At 40.7% G+C, this 18,116-nt stretch overlaps 1 protein-coding gene across 2 annotated transcripts in view; it reads left to right on the forward strand.

The window, feature by feature from the left end:
* The first annotated feature begins 385 nt into the window (after positions 1-385).
* The window catches only part of ESYT2 (extended synaptotagmin 2), an 80,136-nt gene continuing 62,405 nt past the window's right edge, over positions 386-18,116 (forward strand). The window contains exon 1 of one of the 2 annotated variants that reach the window (XM_063415730.1): positions 386-1,116. In XM_063415730.1, the coding sequence (XP_063271800.1) occupies positions 439-1,116 (678 nt within the window). In that variant the 5' untranslated portion in view covers positions 386-438. The remainder of the gene's footprint in view (positions 1,117-18,116) is intronic. The other variant, XM_063415740.1, reaches the window with a different exon arrangement.

The following is an 18,116-nucleotide window of genomic DNA, read 5'->3' on the forward strand; positions in this document are numbered from 1 at the left end:
TGTGTGAGAAAGCTTCAGGAAACACCTGTTGTAACTGAGGCGCGGAGTGACCAGCGTCTGGTTCCTCCAAAGCATTGGTCAGTCTCTCCTTTAATAACACCCATCAGTAGGGAACAAAGCGAGACACGAAGGTTGTTATCGAAGGGCGCAACAGGTAGAAACCATTCAGCGGCGTACACGACTGAAGAGAAGGGGACACGGTGTGGTTTGCCCGTGAGGAAGCGCACAAGCGCCTCGGCACGCTCGTCCTGCTCCTGCCACCCGCCAAGAGCCCCTTTCGTGGCGGTGGCAAAGTCAAAAAGAGCCGCGCTGCTCTTGCCGCGTTCCCGGAGGCCGCGCAGCGATGGCCCCGAGCGCGGCCGGGCGGGGGGCCCGAGCGGACGCGGCTCCCGGCGGCAGAGCCAACCCGCGCTTCCCGGGCAGGCCTGCGAGGGAGGGATGAGCGAGCGGCCGAGGGGAGGGGAAGAGGCTGCCCGGGGCGGGGGAGGCGGCGAGCAGAGGCGTTCGTGCGGCGGCCGGGCGCCAATAGCGGCGGCCGGGGCCGAGCCGCCTCCTCCCGGCGGCAGCGGCGCTCGGAGCTGGGCCGGCCGAGCCCGGAAGCGGCGGCGGGTGGTGCCGGAGCGCGGGGAGCGGGGCCGGGCGCGGGATGCGAGGAGGCGCCGCCGCCGCCCTGCCCCCTGCCCGCTCGCAGCCAGCGCCCCAGGAGGAGGAGCAGCGAGCGGGAGGAGCAGCAGCAGCAGTAGGAGCCGCCGCTGCGGTAGCATGAGCGGGGCAGCCGCGAAGCAGCCCCCCGGCGCGGGGTCCGCCGCGGATCCCGCCGCGGAGAACGCGGCGGCTGCGGACCCCGCGCCGGAGTCGCCTTCACCGCTGCTGAGCGTGGACGTGACGGGATTGGTGTCGCAGTTTGCGAGGAGCTTCGTGCTGATCTTCCCCGTGTATGTGCTGGGCTACCTGGGGCTGAGCTTCAGCTGGGTGCTCATCGCCCTGTGCGGGCTCTTCTGGATCCGCAGGCACCGCGGCGGCAAGAGCTCCCGCCTGGGCCGGGCGCTCGCCTTCCTGGAGGACGAGGAGGAGGCGGTGCGGCTCAGCGTCTCCTCCGCGGATCTGCCTGCGTGGGTGAGTGGCCAACACCCTTCGGCGCTGCCGCGGGCACCCGCGCCCGGCGGGCCGGGGCCTGTTAGCTCCCCGGGACCTGCGTGACACCCGGCCCCGCCGCCGTGCCCCCGCCCCGGCCCGCGGGGCTGCGCCACAGGCCGGAGGCCGGAGCCCCACAGCCGGCCTGGCGGGAGGGCTGAGGGCATTGCATCTCCCGCGCCCCACGGCTGCTTGTCCCGGTTCGCCAGCCTCTTCCGAGACGGTGCAGCGCCGGGAGCCGTCCCTTCCCTCCCGTTCTCCCTTCGCCAGGGTGGCCTGGCCGTGTCCCCGCCGCCCGCTCCGCGGCGCTGACGGCGGTGACAGCCCGAGCCTGCCGTGGCCGGGGTTCCCCTCGCAGACATAAACTTTACTGCAGGCTTTGGGTTTCTTTGCCCTCAGGTGCCAGTGACGCGCACGGCTTGGTTCTAGCGCGGGCTCTCAGCAGAACGCCTCTTGGGCCGCTCCTTACAAAGTTGAGATGAGAGGGAAATAGAATCGGGCGCTCAATGCGGTTAGATTTCTCAGAAGAGTGTTACCAAATGGGGCATGAACCAGACGTGAGGTGGTGTTTCTGAGTGGCTTCAGGAATGTGACATGAGGACTGAGGTACAAGGGCTGTGGTGGCTTGTAGTGGTGTGTTATTTGTGCGTTGATGTGGTGGGTTTTTCAAAGGGCTTTCTCCAATCTTCCTTTGAAAGTTTTAGGCTTTCTACTAGGTCTTCAGAACTAATGTTACTTACTTTTTTTTTTTTTAATTTTTTTTATTTTCCCCTTAAATCCGGCTTCAAAGTTGAGTATTTTGTTTGTAACTTCTCCTTAGGAGGATTAATGATGTTTCTGATGTGGATGCCAGTGTGCATCCAGGCCTCCCTGTGCCCTGCTCTGCCCCCGTGATGCGCTGTGCAGAGCCTGCTGCTCTCTCAGTGCCCACAGCCGAAGCCTTGAGGGTCTCTGCTGGTTCTTTGTGTGCCATTCCTTTATTGTCTGCTCTCTGCTCCTGACCTGTAGTCACCCACATCTCTCCTAGGGGCTCTGCAGTGACTGTGCATCCAGCAGTATTGAGATAAGAGTGCAAGTAGCTGTTTTCATGTGATCAGATTGCAATACCTGATGTGACCTGTCCTAGCTCTACTAAGGAAGTTATAGGAGAGAATGGAGTGGGAAGGTGTGAGACTGGAGTTTTTACTCCTCTTTCATCATATCTTTTGCCAAAGTTCTGGTGGAAGATCATGATAAAAGTGAGTACAGTGTACAGGAGATTTTACAGGACCTCTTGAAGCAGAGATGTGAGTCTCAAATAATGTAGTTAATAGTTCTTACATTACCTGTGTGTTGTGTGGTATTTCCTGTAATCACACAGCAGTATAGTGGAATTTTCTGATGATGCATTTAAAATGAATTAATTGAAGCTAGATTTGTAGTGGAGGCTTGTATATAGTAACAGTCTGCTGGTAACTAAGCCGTAGATATTCAAGCTTAGTGCTGTGTGTAAGTTCTATTTGAAGTCGCAATTCGTTACCTTTGATAAAATGGCAATTAATTTCTGTATGGAGTTGTCCAAATAAGTAAAGATTTAGAAAGGGGCCTCCCGATTGAAGTCAGAGGCAAAAAAAATTGAGTGCTGGCTGCAAGCACCTGCATATATCCCATGGCATCGTGAGAAAGCAGCTGGTCAATATGCAGGGTTTCCCAAAACACACCAGTTGGCAAATGCTGTAGATTTTTTTTTGGCTGTAGATTTCTTTTGTTATTTTTCCTCCCTCTTTATCCATGATCTTAAATTTTAAAGGTCTGGGTTCTTTTCTTTCTGCTGATGTATTTGCTATGTTCTGGAAGCATCCTACTTTCAAATAAAAGTAGCTTCCAGAATACATGTAATCTGTGAAACAGAAGACTTCTGGAAACTGAAGACTCACGTAAATCAAAAGTGGTCTGCAGTGTCTGCTGTCATAGTCCTTAAGGTTTATATGAGTCTTATGCTGCTTCTGTAATGCATCTTGAAAAACTGCTGCTGTTCTTCCTTCTGCATTCTGTGTATTTTCCTGGAGATTCATGAATTTCACTCATATTTGAAATAACAGCTGCTGGATGAAACTTGACATCTCTAATCGGGATCAACTTGATCCATCTCAGTGTGAACTCTAAACTGAAGTATATTCGGATTATGGAAATAAATTTTAAATTGCCCAAGTAGAACAATGCTGTGTTTTAAATTTAAGAAACTTTGTACTCTTCTGGGACTGATACTGAGGTGTAATAAACATTTTCCAACTGAAATTATGTGGTATCTCAAAGATTTATTTGACGTGTGGTGTCTTCCTGTGCCCTTGATTGGAGAAGAGCTTTAGCTTTGTGTGTTAGGTGTGATTCCCTTTCCCCCACACACCTTGGTATTGTCTGTTGCTTTAGTGGTTCATATTAAATGCTCAGTAATAAGGCATTGAGTTATTTACTTTTAAAAAAGTGATTATTTCAGGAAAATGTTTTTCAGCTGGCAATATGCTCAGTTGCAGTTTGAAAATGATACTGTTGTGCCACCTCACTAGATACAATTTGTAATGTTAATTATTAGTTTCCTAAATTAGATTTACTTCTTCAGTGAGCAGGTGGTTATATATCAGGAATATTCTGTACTGTTCGTGTAAAATGAATTAATTCAACATGAATACAAGTTGTTACTTAAAATGTCAACACACAATTAACTACAAATGAGTATGCACTGAAAAATGCTGCATCTTAAGAAAGTAAGATCTCTACTCATAGACTTGCTAACGTGTAGTTCTAGCTGTGCTGTGTGCTTGAAAGATGTCATGGATTACATGGGGTAGGAGGGAGCAGAGGTGGGTGCTTTTCCAAATAATTTAGAACTAGGCAGCAGAACTTACAATGAGAAAGAATAGAGATCAAAATTGTCTTTATTTGAAGACATTTTAAAAAATGGAAAGATCTTTAGAGAATGACATTTCCCCTTTATTTGCAGCATTTTTATGCACCAGATGTATTTTATACTGGAATAAATGTAATTTAGACACAAACGTGTATATAAGGAAAGTGGCAATTTAAGTATCACTACATAGAGGAGCAAAGGTAGGAAACCAGGACTCTTAAGTTTTTAAAGGCCAGGTATCACATTGCCTTTTATTTTAAAAACGATAATGGAATTCAATAATCTAAGAAGTATAACAAATTTGCTCTGTTCTTTCTCAGATCAGCCGAAAAAGTTAATCTAATTTTTCCATTTTAGCAGTGGTTCTTGTTGCTCAGTGCCACTTTCATAACATGCCGACGTATTATGTTCAACATGTTTTTGGATTAGTGGAACTTTGGCTCCTGTTTTCTTCAATATACAGATAAAAAGCCACGCTGAATTTGTTTTCCGCAGATTAAATTTAAATTTGGCCTGGTACCATGAGCTTTATCTCTGTGCAGTCTGTCAACAGTCAGCAGGTGACCAAAATAGGAACAAATCTTAGCATTTTTAAAGAATTGGTTCTGAAAACAGATTTAGACATTTTTTTATAATACTAAGTGTGTATTCTACAGAAACTGAAATGCTGTATGTGATTGTAGTAAAAGTAGTGACATGCTAGAATATTAATTACAAATGTGCTGTGCTCTTTTGGGTCCTACACACTTGCTTAAGTTTCTACTCTAGTTTGAAGTGATTTTTTTTTCTCTTGTTTTATTTTCTCATCTGCTAAGAAAAAGGAAAAAACCTGCCTAAATCAAAATAGGTGTCATCACCTTTTTAATGAAACTTATTTGGAGTACTGTTGTAAAGAAATCTGGTAGGTCTTCGTTCTCAGGGGAAGCTGTGTGAAGTTTTAGCAGACTGTGAGTATGGTGGGTCAGCACTGAACTGCTGTACCACTGCTACACCTAGAGAAAGGAGATCATGTCCAATTACGTGGTTAGAGCAACAAAGAATTTGGTTTTTACAGTATTGGAAAGGCAGAGCAGTGTTTGTGGAAGGGAAGTGGTTCCATAGCTCTAACTGCAGGATCCCACCTGTACTCAGTGACATTTGCAGAGAGCGTTAAGGTGGTCATGCTCTTGTGTGTATTTGATGTGAAGATTTCTTGATTGTACAGAATCAGACTTGCTAACTAGATCTTAGATGGTTCAGGACAGGAATCTCCCCAGAATCCCTGTTGATGGATGTCATGTACTCAGTAAACTTGATAAACAGGTGGACTTCTGCAGTACAGTGTGTGTTATTTGCTCTAGAAGAAAAAGATGTTCCTCTCCTCCTTATACCTCTGGTTCCTGCTGTTCCTGCTGCAGCTGTAGGAACTGTAGGAGGGTTTTTTTACAGCATATGAAATTTGAAGACACTGAGACATTGTTACACATTGTTCTGATCCATTCTCCAACTTAGTTGAGCCTGTTAGATGGAATTTACCAATGGGTGGTATATAAGAAAAATTACTCCCATGTACAGCCGGTATCTGGAAAGGATGAAGGGGTGTGAGTAAGAACAGAGTAGTAAAGTGTGAGTACTTACCAACTGAACTCTGTGTCCTTCTTCTGCCTGATTTTTCATTTTAAACTGCGTTCTGCTCTAGCTGATTCATAGTATATGAAAATGCAAATATATGTATTGTGGGTTGAATGTGTTTTTATGGTTGGGCTTTCTTCTTAAAGGAAGAAGTTGAATTTGGTTCAGTATTACTTCTTGAAATTTAGGTAACTTGAGTGATATCCTAAGTGTACCCCTTAGTTAAGAGAAATGTAAGTGATGGGTTTGGGAATGGAGACAATGGGAAAAAAATATATTGAACAATTGATCCTATCTCTGTGTTTCTCAGAGTTTTCAGACTGACTCTGTTAAAGCTGTGCTGAGATGATGTCTGTCCCAAAACACCTTCCTCACCGAGGAATGTGGTGAGCCTCACTATGTGATTCATATATAAAGATCGCTTTTCAAAATATTTATGGTAGAAACTCACATGTTGACTTGATGTTTATGAACATGGTATCAAACTACTAAAGAAAAACATCAGCCTGAAAGTGTTAGTGCACCTCTTGAACTCTTTGTAGGTGACAGAGGCTTTCCTAATATATATGTATAATACATTCTTTTTTCGTCTAACAAATTATTATTATATAAAAATTACTGCTGAATTTTGGGATTACTGTAAATGTTCTTTAGATATGCAGTTTGGCTGAATAACTAAGGAAGATTTGCACAGGTCTCTTTAGTTGTTTTTGTTTGCTTGTTTGGTATTTTTTATTTTACATTTTAGTCTGCTAGCATTATTTCCATGCCTAAGTACCTTTGCATATAAGGACTGGCCCATCTTTAACCATATTTGAAAATGCAGGAGTCAGAAATATCTTGTCTATAGAGACTGAGGTTTTATGGAAGAAAAAGGAATCTAGGATAACAGTCAACCTTTTCTGCCTCTTTTACAAGATTCTTCTCACTTTAAATTACAACTGCTTTTTTACATTGTTGGCATATCATAGTGTGGTGGGGTATGCAATCTAAGATTTTTTAAATTTATTTTTAACATGAGAGCTTTCTGGGAAATAAAGTTGAATCAGGATTATTGTCAAAACATTTTTGTTACAGTTTATAGTAATGAAAGCTTGTTTTATACATGTCAAGTGTTCAAAACAATTCTTTGGTGTCCTGTTCTTTTTCTTCAAAATGAAAGAAGAGGTGGCATGTTGTTTCTGGTAAAATAAAGTTCTTTGACTTAAACTTTATAAAAACCAGATTATTTATCTCCCATTTATAAGTTCATCACTATTTCTCTAGTTGCTGAAAATGCCTTTGGCATAACTTACTTAGAGCTTTGCTGGCCATATACAGTTATTGAATGTTGTTTTTTTTTAAAAAAACGCCTTTCTTTCAAATAATAGCAAGTTTTAAAAGAATGCTAATTTCTAAATATCCTCTGTAGTGTCTGAAATGAGTTTGTCAGAGTCTCATAACTGTATATAAGGTTCTGAAAGCAAAAGCTAATGATTATGAATTTATCTATACCACAGATTTGATATGTTCCGATATGTACATAAAAGGAAATCAGTAAAAGGAAATGATTCTTCTGGAGGTACTACAGAAATAGTAGATTTGGTATGAGACATTGCTAGTTTAGATACAGAGTTGTGTGACCTATGGTATCTTTGCCTTTGCTTTTCTCTACTCTTGGACAATATAAATTAAATCTGGTACTACCCTTTCCTAAGGAAGAGGAGAATGGACACCCTTGCAGCAGCTTTGGAGCTTTCCTGGGGCCAAGCAGGGGCCAGGTTCTAAGGGTTGTGTACCAAGCTTGAAAGGGCAGCAGAATTTCAAATGTGGGATGTGTGGGGCTGCTTTGCCACATTCAGGGTAAATACTGTACCACTTCAAAGAAGAAAATTCAATCCTTATCTTTGGCTGCTGTTTGTGAACACTTAATGAAAATAAAGGATATACAGAGCTGGTGTGTTCAACATAGAATCAGATGTGAATAACATTGGGGAAACAATGTTTTGATAAGAATAGGAGAAGTCCTTTTATTTGAAACAATTGTTTGAAATTCAGTAAATTCTGAAGCTGAACTGTTTAGAGAAGTCTGAGACTTTATCATTTGTATAACTTTTAGATCATACGACACTTTGATTCTGGGTAAGACTTCTTTCAGTTGAATGAGCAGGGGATTCTGTGAAGTTGAGAAAGAAAATTTTTGATGAGAAACAAGAGGGAGGAATCAAACCAAGAATTTGCTGAAAGTGTATGAAATTTCCAAAACCAATAGCCAGATTTGTGTGTTTGAGAGACTTTGTAGTTATCCAAGACAGCATGAACTGATCCAGGACCCTTCTTTGGTTCCATCTGCCATGCACTAAATGCTTTTCTTGTTTTGTAGGGGAAAAGAAAAAAAGAAGGATCTGCACTTTCATTTCTTAGACAGTCTTAACTCTTTTGAGGAGGCGTTGACCTCTCATAAGTTCTGTTGGGGCAAGTAGGAAAAGATGATTGTGTAATTAAAGATGTTTATTTACTTTTTGGAAATAGCTGACTTGAATTTGTTGGGTTTCTTTTCTGGCATATGCCACATTTTCTCTGTTTCTTAGCTGATTCTTAGCACAATGGATGGATGATCAGGAGTGGAAAGAGGAGTTGTACAAACTTGGCCCATCAGCTAGAGACATATCTGATAGCAGGCTTCTACTCCATTGACTGGAATTAATTCAGATTTAAGTTGCTTTGTAGAGACCTTGTTACAAAAGTGAGGTTCAAGAATTAGGAATCATTTCCTGGCTTTAGGGGTCTGTGTTAAACCAGCATACTAGTCTTGGGAAGTCTCTTCCATTTACCTCAGCTTTTCAGGGTACTTTTTGATCCCTTGTTCCTTTATAAAGGCCATAAAATTTCCATCCTAATGTCAGAGTTCAGGTAAGAAGCTGTGTCCCATCTCTTCTTGAATCCCATGAATGGAGTGCCTGGGAGAGGGAGGAAAAGAGGTGTTCCTAAGCTTTCTTGCACATCATTTGATCCCCATCCCCAATCTACTTCTAGTATTTTATTCCCAACAGCTTTACCAAGCTTCATGTACCAGTCTTTTAGTCTTTACATTGGTGGAGTTTTTATTTCCTTTCATTTTAAATGGCACAGGTTTTGTTGGTTGTTTGGTTGGCTTCGTTTTGTTGTCTGTGTACTTCCTGTGATACAGTTAAAAATTTGAGCAGCAGCAAGAATTTTAAAGCTTCTTTCTACTTGGTCCTTATTTAGGATAATTTAAATTTTATTTGTAGGCTCTGCTCTGTATTCCTGCATTCATGCTTGAGGTAGGGAGGATCGAGGGGTTAGTGTAAGGACTGATTCTGCAGTTTCAAAATGAAGTAAATGTGCATAATACATTCTCCTGACAAAAAAGGATGTTCTGCATCCAACTGCACTTTCCCAGTGCCACCTTGTGCCAACACTAGAATTTACTTGGCCAGCTAATTGTGAGTTTCCTGCCAAGTTGGGTGTTGAGCTGCATGAGTGTCATGAGTTTACTGTGAGACCACACAAGTGCCAGTGCCTACAGAAGGGAGGTGGCGGAAGCCTGTGCTCAGGTTTGAAGTGAGATGGAGCAATGGCCTGCACAAAGAGGCTGTTCTTGGAAAAAGGGTGGCAAATAATGCTGCTGGGCTATCTTAGTGGGGAAGTTTGAATGGGAGCTATTTATAATATCAATTTGCATATCTTACTTATAACATTTTAACAGATATGTTAACATATCTAATCAACAAGCATATAAACTCTCAGTGTTTTGACTCAGCTTAAGAAGCTGACTGTGTTTTTAGTGCGTGGTTGGATTGGATGAACTCCAGAAATCTCTTCTTACCTGATTTGTTCTATCATTTTCCTTTTTGTTTTAAGCTGTCTTTTAAGTTAGCTTTCCATTTATGGCTTACAAATGGTAAGAAATCTTTTCTGCATGAAATGCAAGTATTTGCTTAAATATTAAGTGTACTAGCAAGAAAAAACAAATAAAAAGTCTGTATTTAGTGAGGTGTTTTGTTGGAGGTAGTGACACCTTTTAATTATTTGGATGCCTGTCAGCTAAATAGATAGTATTAAAAATTCTGTGCAGCAAGCATTAAAAACCACAATTTTTCCAGTGGAACTCCTGTTATATAAATAACCTTTGTAAGACCAACGTTCTCATATAATGAGTCATCGCACAAAGTTTTGTCTGCTACACCCTGACGTGACTGCAAAATTCTCCTTAAGAGCTGAAACTCTGAAACAGGACTAATGGTTTTCAGTCTGGCTTTATGTACCATGAAGCTGTTACTATACTAGAAACAAGAAACTAGTTTTACTTGGCTGAAAATAACTGTCATATGACAGACAAGAATTGCATTGTCATTTGGCTGTCCTTATCGTATAGCAGCATGGGTCGGGTTTACATTAGTTCAATTGCAGGATTTTAACCTGAGAGATTCATATTTGCAATGGAAGTTGCATAACTTTTGGCATCTGTTTATGTGAAAACTTCTGTTGGGTCTGGTACAGACTACACTATTGTTTTCATAACCTCTGTTTGCATTCCTTTAGTTAGATACTGGCTCAGTGAATTATCCTTGCAGACTGAAATAGTTTCCTCTGAGAAAATTTTGAGAGATGCAACAGAGAATGTAAAATTACATGTATTGACAATCCATCGTCTTGTATTCTGTCGTTGTCAGTCCTTAGCAGGAAGGTGGGAAGAAGGTGAATGTCTAAGAATGCCATGTCTTCCTGTTTCATTCCTTAAAGTAAATGCAGGCTATGCTGAAGCATGAAGGTAGCTGTGAAACCTTGATTGCTCTGATTTGAATTAATTATGCAGTGTTATGATCCACAATTCTGTTCTTAAAGTTTGTAGGTGATCTTTTTAAAAATAGCTTACTAAAAACAAATTAATTGTGTGGAGGAAAACTTTGCGGGGAGAACTGAAATGGAAATTCCCACCTCAGGGAACTCCCAGTTTGCTTTATATTTAAGCATTATTACTGCTTCTTTGTACTGTGTGATTCTTCATGCCTTATTTCAGCTCTGCATAGCTTGATAGAAAAAAACTCCCGTGTCTGTGGTTTCTCAGATGCCCTTCTTCACAGAGCATACTCTAGACCAGTGAATAAGTTTACAGCTTCGTATCCAAGAGCTCGACAAGAGCTCCTGTGGTTTGTTTTTTTTTTTTTTTCTGCAGGGAAGAGTTTTAGAAGACTTGCTCTGAGCTGTGAGTTTTTGTGCAGGCTTACAGGGCAAACTCTCTGGACTTCTTGGTATTTAGCGTGTTTGAGCTCTCTGCATGTTTCAAGCTGAATGTTAATGTAATGAATGTAGCGATACTTCAAATGAAGAAATGTCTTCATTTATTAATATTTCCTAATGCAGTAAGCTTGCTGGTCCAGAATTTTGAAAAATTGTAGTTTGTTTTGAGACAAGTCTTCCCTCCTCCCACAGGCTGTTGATTCATCTTGCTAATTGTTGAACCAAAATGCTAAATTCTCTCTTGTGTGTGGCTAGGAAGTTGCCTTAGTCTAGTAATACATTTTATGGTGCAAACTAAATTTATATCTTAAAATGTGGTGTTCCTCACTCAATGACTTTCTCCTAAAATACTTGAACTAGAAAAAGAACGCTTTTCCACCCACCCACCCTCTGCCAGTTAAATATCAAATGGCAGCCAGGAAATGATAAGAGAGTGTTTCATGGGGGGAACAGAAAACCAGTGTTCAGTCATCTGACTTGTATGTGTTCAGAGAATATTCAGTAGAGATTGATATATTAGATTAAATTGTAGTGATTTCTTGTTTGCTAGTTATTTATGGTAATCTTTAAATTGGTTTATATTTTAGGGAAGATATTTGCGCTTTTGAAAGGGTTTGGATTTCTTTTTTCTCTTAAGGGTGTGCTAAGTATGAGTACAGTGTTGATGTGAGTGTGCCTAAACTGTCCATGGTCATTTGATAAAATCACTTACTTCTGTCATGTTCGTGTAAGTGTTTATAATGGGAATTAATTTTCTGCTACATTTAGCTATGTATAAGCTTTTTAGAAAGTTGCATATAGTATATGCTTGTGTTGTTTTCAGGTCTTAACATAGATAACAGAAAACATACTTGCCAACAATTGTTTTTCAAGTCCTTTGTGTTTGAAAGTTTTTCAATTATGGTTGACATTTCTTTCTCTTGTGTCCTGTCTTTGGTGTATTCAAGTGAATAACCAAAATGTTACCAATCTGTTCATTTTTTTACTTTTGATTTACCTAAAGAAAAGCCCTCCTGAAGTTTTTTCTTGTTGGTTTGTTAAGGTAATCCCTTACACACAGAACCATAGTGACAGCCTCACAGTAGATCTGATTTGGAGGTTGCTTAGTTTACAAATAAAGTTTTCATATAATAACGTGTATTTTAATTTTCCTATTTGAGAGATGAGGAATTATAAAAGTGTTATTTTAAACAATATTTCAGTGTTCAGTGATTTGTATCCAGTGTAATCAGGTTGTTACTGGTCTGCCTACTGCCTTTATGCTGAACTCTTTGGTTTTCTGGCACAGCCAGTGAGGAAGTCTGTTGTATTAACACCATGACAGTAAATCTGACAAAGTGCTTGACCTCTGTTGGGTTTGGGGAGAGGCTCTGCACAGTGGTGTTCTGGATATGGTTCAGGAGTGGCAGAAAATTGTAGGTGGCAGTTCTTATTTGGGAATAAGTGTAGACAGGACCATCGAGGACTAAGGGAAAATTTGAGATGATATTAAAAGCATTCAGCAAGGGAAATGGGCAATAGGAACACTTGAAGGGATACTGGAAGACAGTCTATTGGCTCTGGTGGGAGACACCTAAACTTGCACCTTCATTCGAGTGACTTTGGTATTTGGGATGTAGAATATATAGCAGATATTTTGTAGAACTTTTTTTAGTGTAAGAACTGGAGGTATTTGTGCTTTAAGTGAGCTCTGCTAAAGGAATGCAAGTGATTGCAGCTGTAGAGCATTTATCCTCAACTGGAGTAAGCTCGATTCATATCTCTGTCCTCAGGAAACAAGCTGATAAACTGTAGGCTCAATTTATTGGAGAGCAGTAGAATGTATCCACTTTCCAGAGAGAGAAGATTAGTTCATCAGTGTTCCTAAAATTAATGGGTTTTAAGCTCTGACAAATCACTCTGGAATTTCCTTTGCTGTTAAGTTCTGATTCTTGATTCCCACGTAACACATAAGATTCTAGTTTAGTTTTAACATGTAAGAACTTAGAAGGTCACTTGCTTTCTTGCTGGAGATTTGCAGTGCTTGGGGAAATGGTTTTTCTTTTTGTCAACCCCAGTTGTCTTGAGTGTTTTCATTTGTTCTAGTTTTCTTTTCTTTTCCAGCAAAGTTACGAACTCCAGCTCTGCTTTCTGCTACTGTGGTTGTTTGCATTGTCAGCCACATGGAAATAACATTCCTGTCTTTCATGTTCCAGTGGAGAAGGCAATGTATATTGTGATCTCCCACTGAGGAAGTAAAATAGAAAAAAACTCTCAACTTGAAGTAGTCCAGATTAGTCAATGGCAAGGGATTTGAGATGTCTCTGTTTTAAAAGAGTAAATATATGAGCTTGTGACAATTTAAATAAATGCATTAAAACCCTTTTTCCCCCCAACATAGTTTACAAGTTAATTTCAATTGTTGTGGTTTGACTGTGGCTGGATGCCAAATGCCCACCAAAGGTGTTCTATCACTCCCCTCCTCAGCTGGGTGGGGAGAAAAATGAAATTTAAGAGTTTGAGAGTTTAAATAAGGACAGGGAGAGACATCACTCACCAGGTACCAGCACAGGCAAAACGACTTGAATTGGAGAAATCAACTGAGATTTTTACCAATCAAATCAGAGTAGGATAATGAAAATTAAAACAAATATTAGAAACACCTTCCCCCTCCTTCCTTGGTTGCACCTTGTTCCTGATTCACTACCTCCTCCTCCACGGACTGCAGAGGACTCTCACCTCTGGGACCTGGAGCACATCTTCCCCTCCTTCTTCACTGACCTTGGTGTTTGCAGAGTTGTTTTCTCTCATGTTCTCACTTTTCCCTGGACAGAATCACTTCTGTGCAATATTTTTTTTCCTTCTGAAGTAAATTATCCCTTTTGTTGAGAGGTGTTGCTTTTGTTGCTCCTGGGCTCGGCCTTGTCCAGCAGCAAGTCCATCTTGGAGCTGGCTGCCCTTGGCTCTGTTGGGAGGGAAATAGGGAAATAACTCTACAGGGAAAGCTTCTGGCAGTTTCCCCCTGTGGCCCTAACTCTCTACCTGCTCCCAAAACCTTGCTGCACACACCCAATACAATCTTCAACTGTCCAGTTAAAAGAGACATCTTTACTGTATTTTTAAAAAATGAAAAGTTTGGCAGCTTAGCATTCATGTCCTACTGATTTCTCAAATACGCTGAGCAGTCAGGACTATATCAGGTAAATATATGACATCAAAGCATATATGACAACAAGGGCAGAGGACCTGACTTCAGCCCCGTGATGTTGAAAAGAAATAAAATACTTGGGTTTTTTTCTTCTCAGAGCCTAGTTGTACATGGGAAAGACTTTATCAAATTCTTGAAAAAACTTTTTTAAGCTGGGAAGATATAGTTGCAAATTAGCTGCTATTTATGCAGATCTCTGAAAATAACTGTGGTATTTTACTCAAGGGGGTTGATTTCATTTTAACTGTCATGACTGCATTCTTCTAACTCAAGTGATGCCTTTTGCAAGAAAGTTATTACATGTGATTAAAAGCTGAGTACAGATCTAAGGCTGCTGAAAATATCTGGTAGCTGTACAGGGCTGGGATTCAGGCCTGGAACAGCACAACAGTAAAACCTGTAAAAGAATCTGCTGCCAGTTAGCACACACAGTCACATTTCCTGTAGCAAACTGAAATTTAGATACCAGACTGGGGCACCTCATTCCAGAGATGAAGGTCTCTCCCTGTCTCCTGCCTTTGCTGAATGGGAAGGGGTGAACAGAGCTCTTTGTAGGAGGTCCTTTTCCTCTGTATAATGAGAACCTACAGTTACAAGGTCATTAACTACACTGCTGCTTTTTACATGCTTAAAGTTGTCAAGGAATAATTTGGGCCACAGCTGTTAGATTTTAATTAATACACATAGTAAATATTCTGTGGTGGAACTTCTAAAAAAATTACTAGCATCTGTTATAAAATCTGCTGAGAGTTTCAGAGCTGACAGTGACTTGGCTGCATATATTATTCCCTGCATGGGCACCAAGATTAACCTCTCCAAGAGAAATTCAGCTGAAGGAAGACTCTGCTTAGGAGCAGTCAGATAATTGGCATTGCCATAGGCAAGATTTCTTGGAGCTAGATTTTAGACAACTGACTCACTCAGTGTTTGTTGGCAATTCAGGCAGTTGTCTTAGAAGATACAGAAATTTCTTTTCATTTACAGAATTATTACAAAGTTGAATTTTGGGCACTAGGTGACTGGTTTCTCCTGAGAGCTAGAATCTGCTGAACTTAAATTTAAACATATAGGTATAAGTTAGTTGGAGTTTATGGTCAGTATACACATCTCCAGAGGTCTGTATCTGATTATAAGAAAATTTTCAAGATGTCAGATAGGTCTCTCCAGAGGCCTTTATTTCTCTTTTATTGATGATAAAGCAGGTGTAGAGTGACTTGGTTGTTCTTGGACGTATAAAAGACAGAATTTTGAAAATTAGAGAAAAGTAATTAATCAGTTGTAATTGCCTACTGATTAACAATATTTAAGTCTTAAAAATTGGAAATCTTTGAAATTGCTGTGAAACCGCGTGTAGGTAAAAGGGGTTGCTGAGATGTAAAAAGTTTTTTTCATCTTTCCTTTGTCATAAACGACAACTAAGATCTATGGGTATGATCTGATTATCACAGTTCCAGCTATGGACTGTACAAATACACAAAGTGGAACAGTAGATGCAGATTAAAATGCAGAAATGGTGAGCTAAGTATCAGTTATAAACTGCTCAGTCTTAAAAGACTCTTACATGTGTAATATTATGATTAATTGTAGGCAGTATCTCTATGAGGTGACACTGCCTACTGCCGTCATTAATTAAAATGCTATTGATTTATGGTGGCTATTTTTGCTGCTAAGTGGCGAAGTGAAAGAACATAGTGTGTTTGTAATAGTTGAACTAGGGGTAAAGAATATTCAAGAGATCCCCAAATGCTTGGGTTATCTTCAACATTGATCATAATCAGTAACAGCAGAGGTGACAGTTCTGTGTTGCATTTATAAGACGGAAAATGTATCCAACTCCTCTTTTTTCACTCTTGCTACCTCTGCATCCTGTCTATCAAACACCCAATAATTCAAAAGCTGGAACATTTCTCCTCCAAGGCCAAGAAGATACTGAATGTTAATCACTCACCTACTTACCCATTGTTCATTTGAGGGGCAGAGCTGCCTTTACGTAAGGGCTGGTTTCAGGTGGGGGTGGAACATCTGCATGCGAGTGGTGCTGGAAGCAAGCAGTGGCTGTGTACAGAAGCAAGGTTACATCATTCAGGTCAGCACTGCACACTTGACTGGCCATTCTAGAGGTGAAATGATGGCATTTTTGAAAATCTCTTGTGTGGACTCAAGATAGTAGTTTGTTCACAGTCTGTGCTTCCACTGAAGGGCTAGTTTTGTAACTGCTTCTCTGAAAACTGAAGTATAGTCTCTCAGAAAACTCAAGAACTCCTCTCCAAACATGAATATTTTATTTTTGCAAATAAGTGAACTTACATTAGAAGCAGAGAAATTGAATGGATTATCATTTGAGGCATATATGGCCAAATGTTAAACTTCCCAAAACATGGGACAAAGCAGAAACTTTAGTTTCTAATATTCTTTCTAAAAGAGCTTAATTGAGAAAGAGGATTTATGTTTTTTAGAATTTATGATCACTTACTTTGCTTGCTTTTTTAAGATAGAAAAAACTTTTTAACAGAGCCTGAAGAATGTTTTGATGCAGAGCATTTCAAGACAGCTCTTTGAAAAGACTGTATCAGTGATGGTTTGCAGTCATGACATGAGAGAAAGTGTCTGTGTCTGCAGGAAGTGGAATCTTAGGAGATTCTTCCTGGAAGCAGGGCCTGATGGAATTTTAGTAGGGTGAAGGGAAGCATTGCAAACTGACTGAGCTTTTAATTTTTGTTTAGTGTTTTGTATTTTTGTACTTACTACTGATGTCTTAAAAGACGTCAACATCCTGAAACCTCGTCATTATTTTTCCTTTATTTTCCGCCAAAGATGAAATGTTGGTTTTAAACTCCTAATTTCTTGCATATTAGCAGTATTTCTTTTCCCTTGGCTTTGCTGAGTTGTAAAAACTTGTGTGGTGAGACAAGTGACTGAATACATATGGCTATGAACACAAATCAAAGGATCAACAGGACTGTCAAATATCCAGGTGTGTTTTGACTAAAATATTAAAACATGTAATACTGTGTTGGAAAAAAGGTACAGGCCAGCCTTGGGTGCTCATTTAATTGTTTGCTGGAATTCCACTTGAGGGGCTTCATTTTCATTTTTGCTGTGTGTGGACTTCAATGTGTTGCAGACTGGTGTGTCTGCCAGGCAGTGTGCATCTGTTTGTGGATGAACATAAATCTCCCAGTGCTGTGGATGGTGTATTTTGGTATTAAATTCACTTTCTGATGAAAATTCTAAAACAGTTCTTGAGAGACACTGCAAGCCCAGGAGATTGCAACTTGCTGGATGTTCCACTGTGCAGATGCTGTGTGTGCCAACCCAGTAACATAAGCACGTGAATTTTCCTCAGAGGATGCAGTTTCAGTAGCAGCCTGTCCTTCTGCAGGTTTGATTTAAGTACACTTACTCTGCTTTTTCTAAAATAGCTTCTTGGATAAGAGGTGCTAAGCTCAGTCATGGGATAGATACTCCAGCTGGAAGATAGGCTGTCCAAATGTGATTTGTGTGAATACAAGCATTAAAAGCTGTGCCTGCAAATTTAAAAATCTTCTTAGGTGTTTGTAAAATCTTTTCAATAAATAATGAAAATAATTTCTCTGTTTCATAACAAAGTGATATTACTGGGTGGGGATTTTGTTGAACATTACCTTCTGTCATTTTTGAGGACTTTTTTTTTCCTCTAAAGTACTTTTTGTTAGCTTATAGAGTGAAAATAGTAAGACTGATATTTAAGGATGAGGATAGCAGTTAATTTAGCTGGGGAGGCAGTCTGGGTTTTGATTCCACCTTGTAGCTCAAACATACGGTGTAGCGTTCCTAAGTTTAGAAACTTGATTTAGCAGGGAGTGCTTTCAGTGGCTTTCCTTAGCAACCCAGCCTACCAAAACACACCAGAGCTACCCTCCCTGCTCTGTACTGAGGAACAGTAGCAAACTCCGTGGTTTTAAGGTGGAGTTTATAAACAAAAATAGGATAATGAATCCTGCAATTGTAGAGGATTGGAATTCAGTGGTTAGAGTATTTTCCAATTACATATTTTGTTGGTCTTGCATTTTC

This window comes from Prinia subflava, chromosome 1 (assembly GCF_021018805.1).
Source record: "Prinia subflava isolate CZ2003 ecotype Zambia chromosome 1, Cam_Psub_1.2, whole genome shotgun sequence".
Taxonomy (NCBI): Eukaryota; Metazoa; Chordata; class Aves; order Passeriformes; family Cisticolidae; genus Prinia; species Prinia subflava.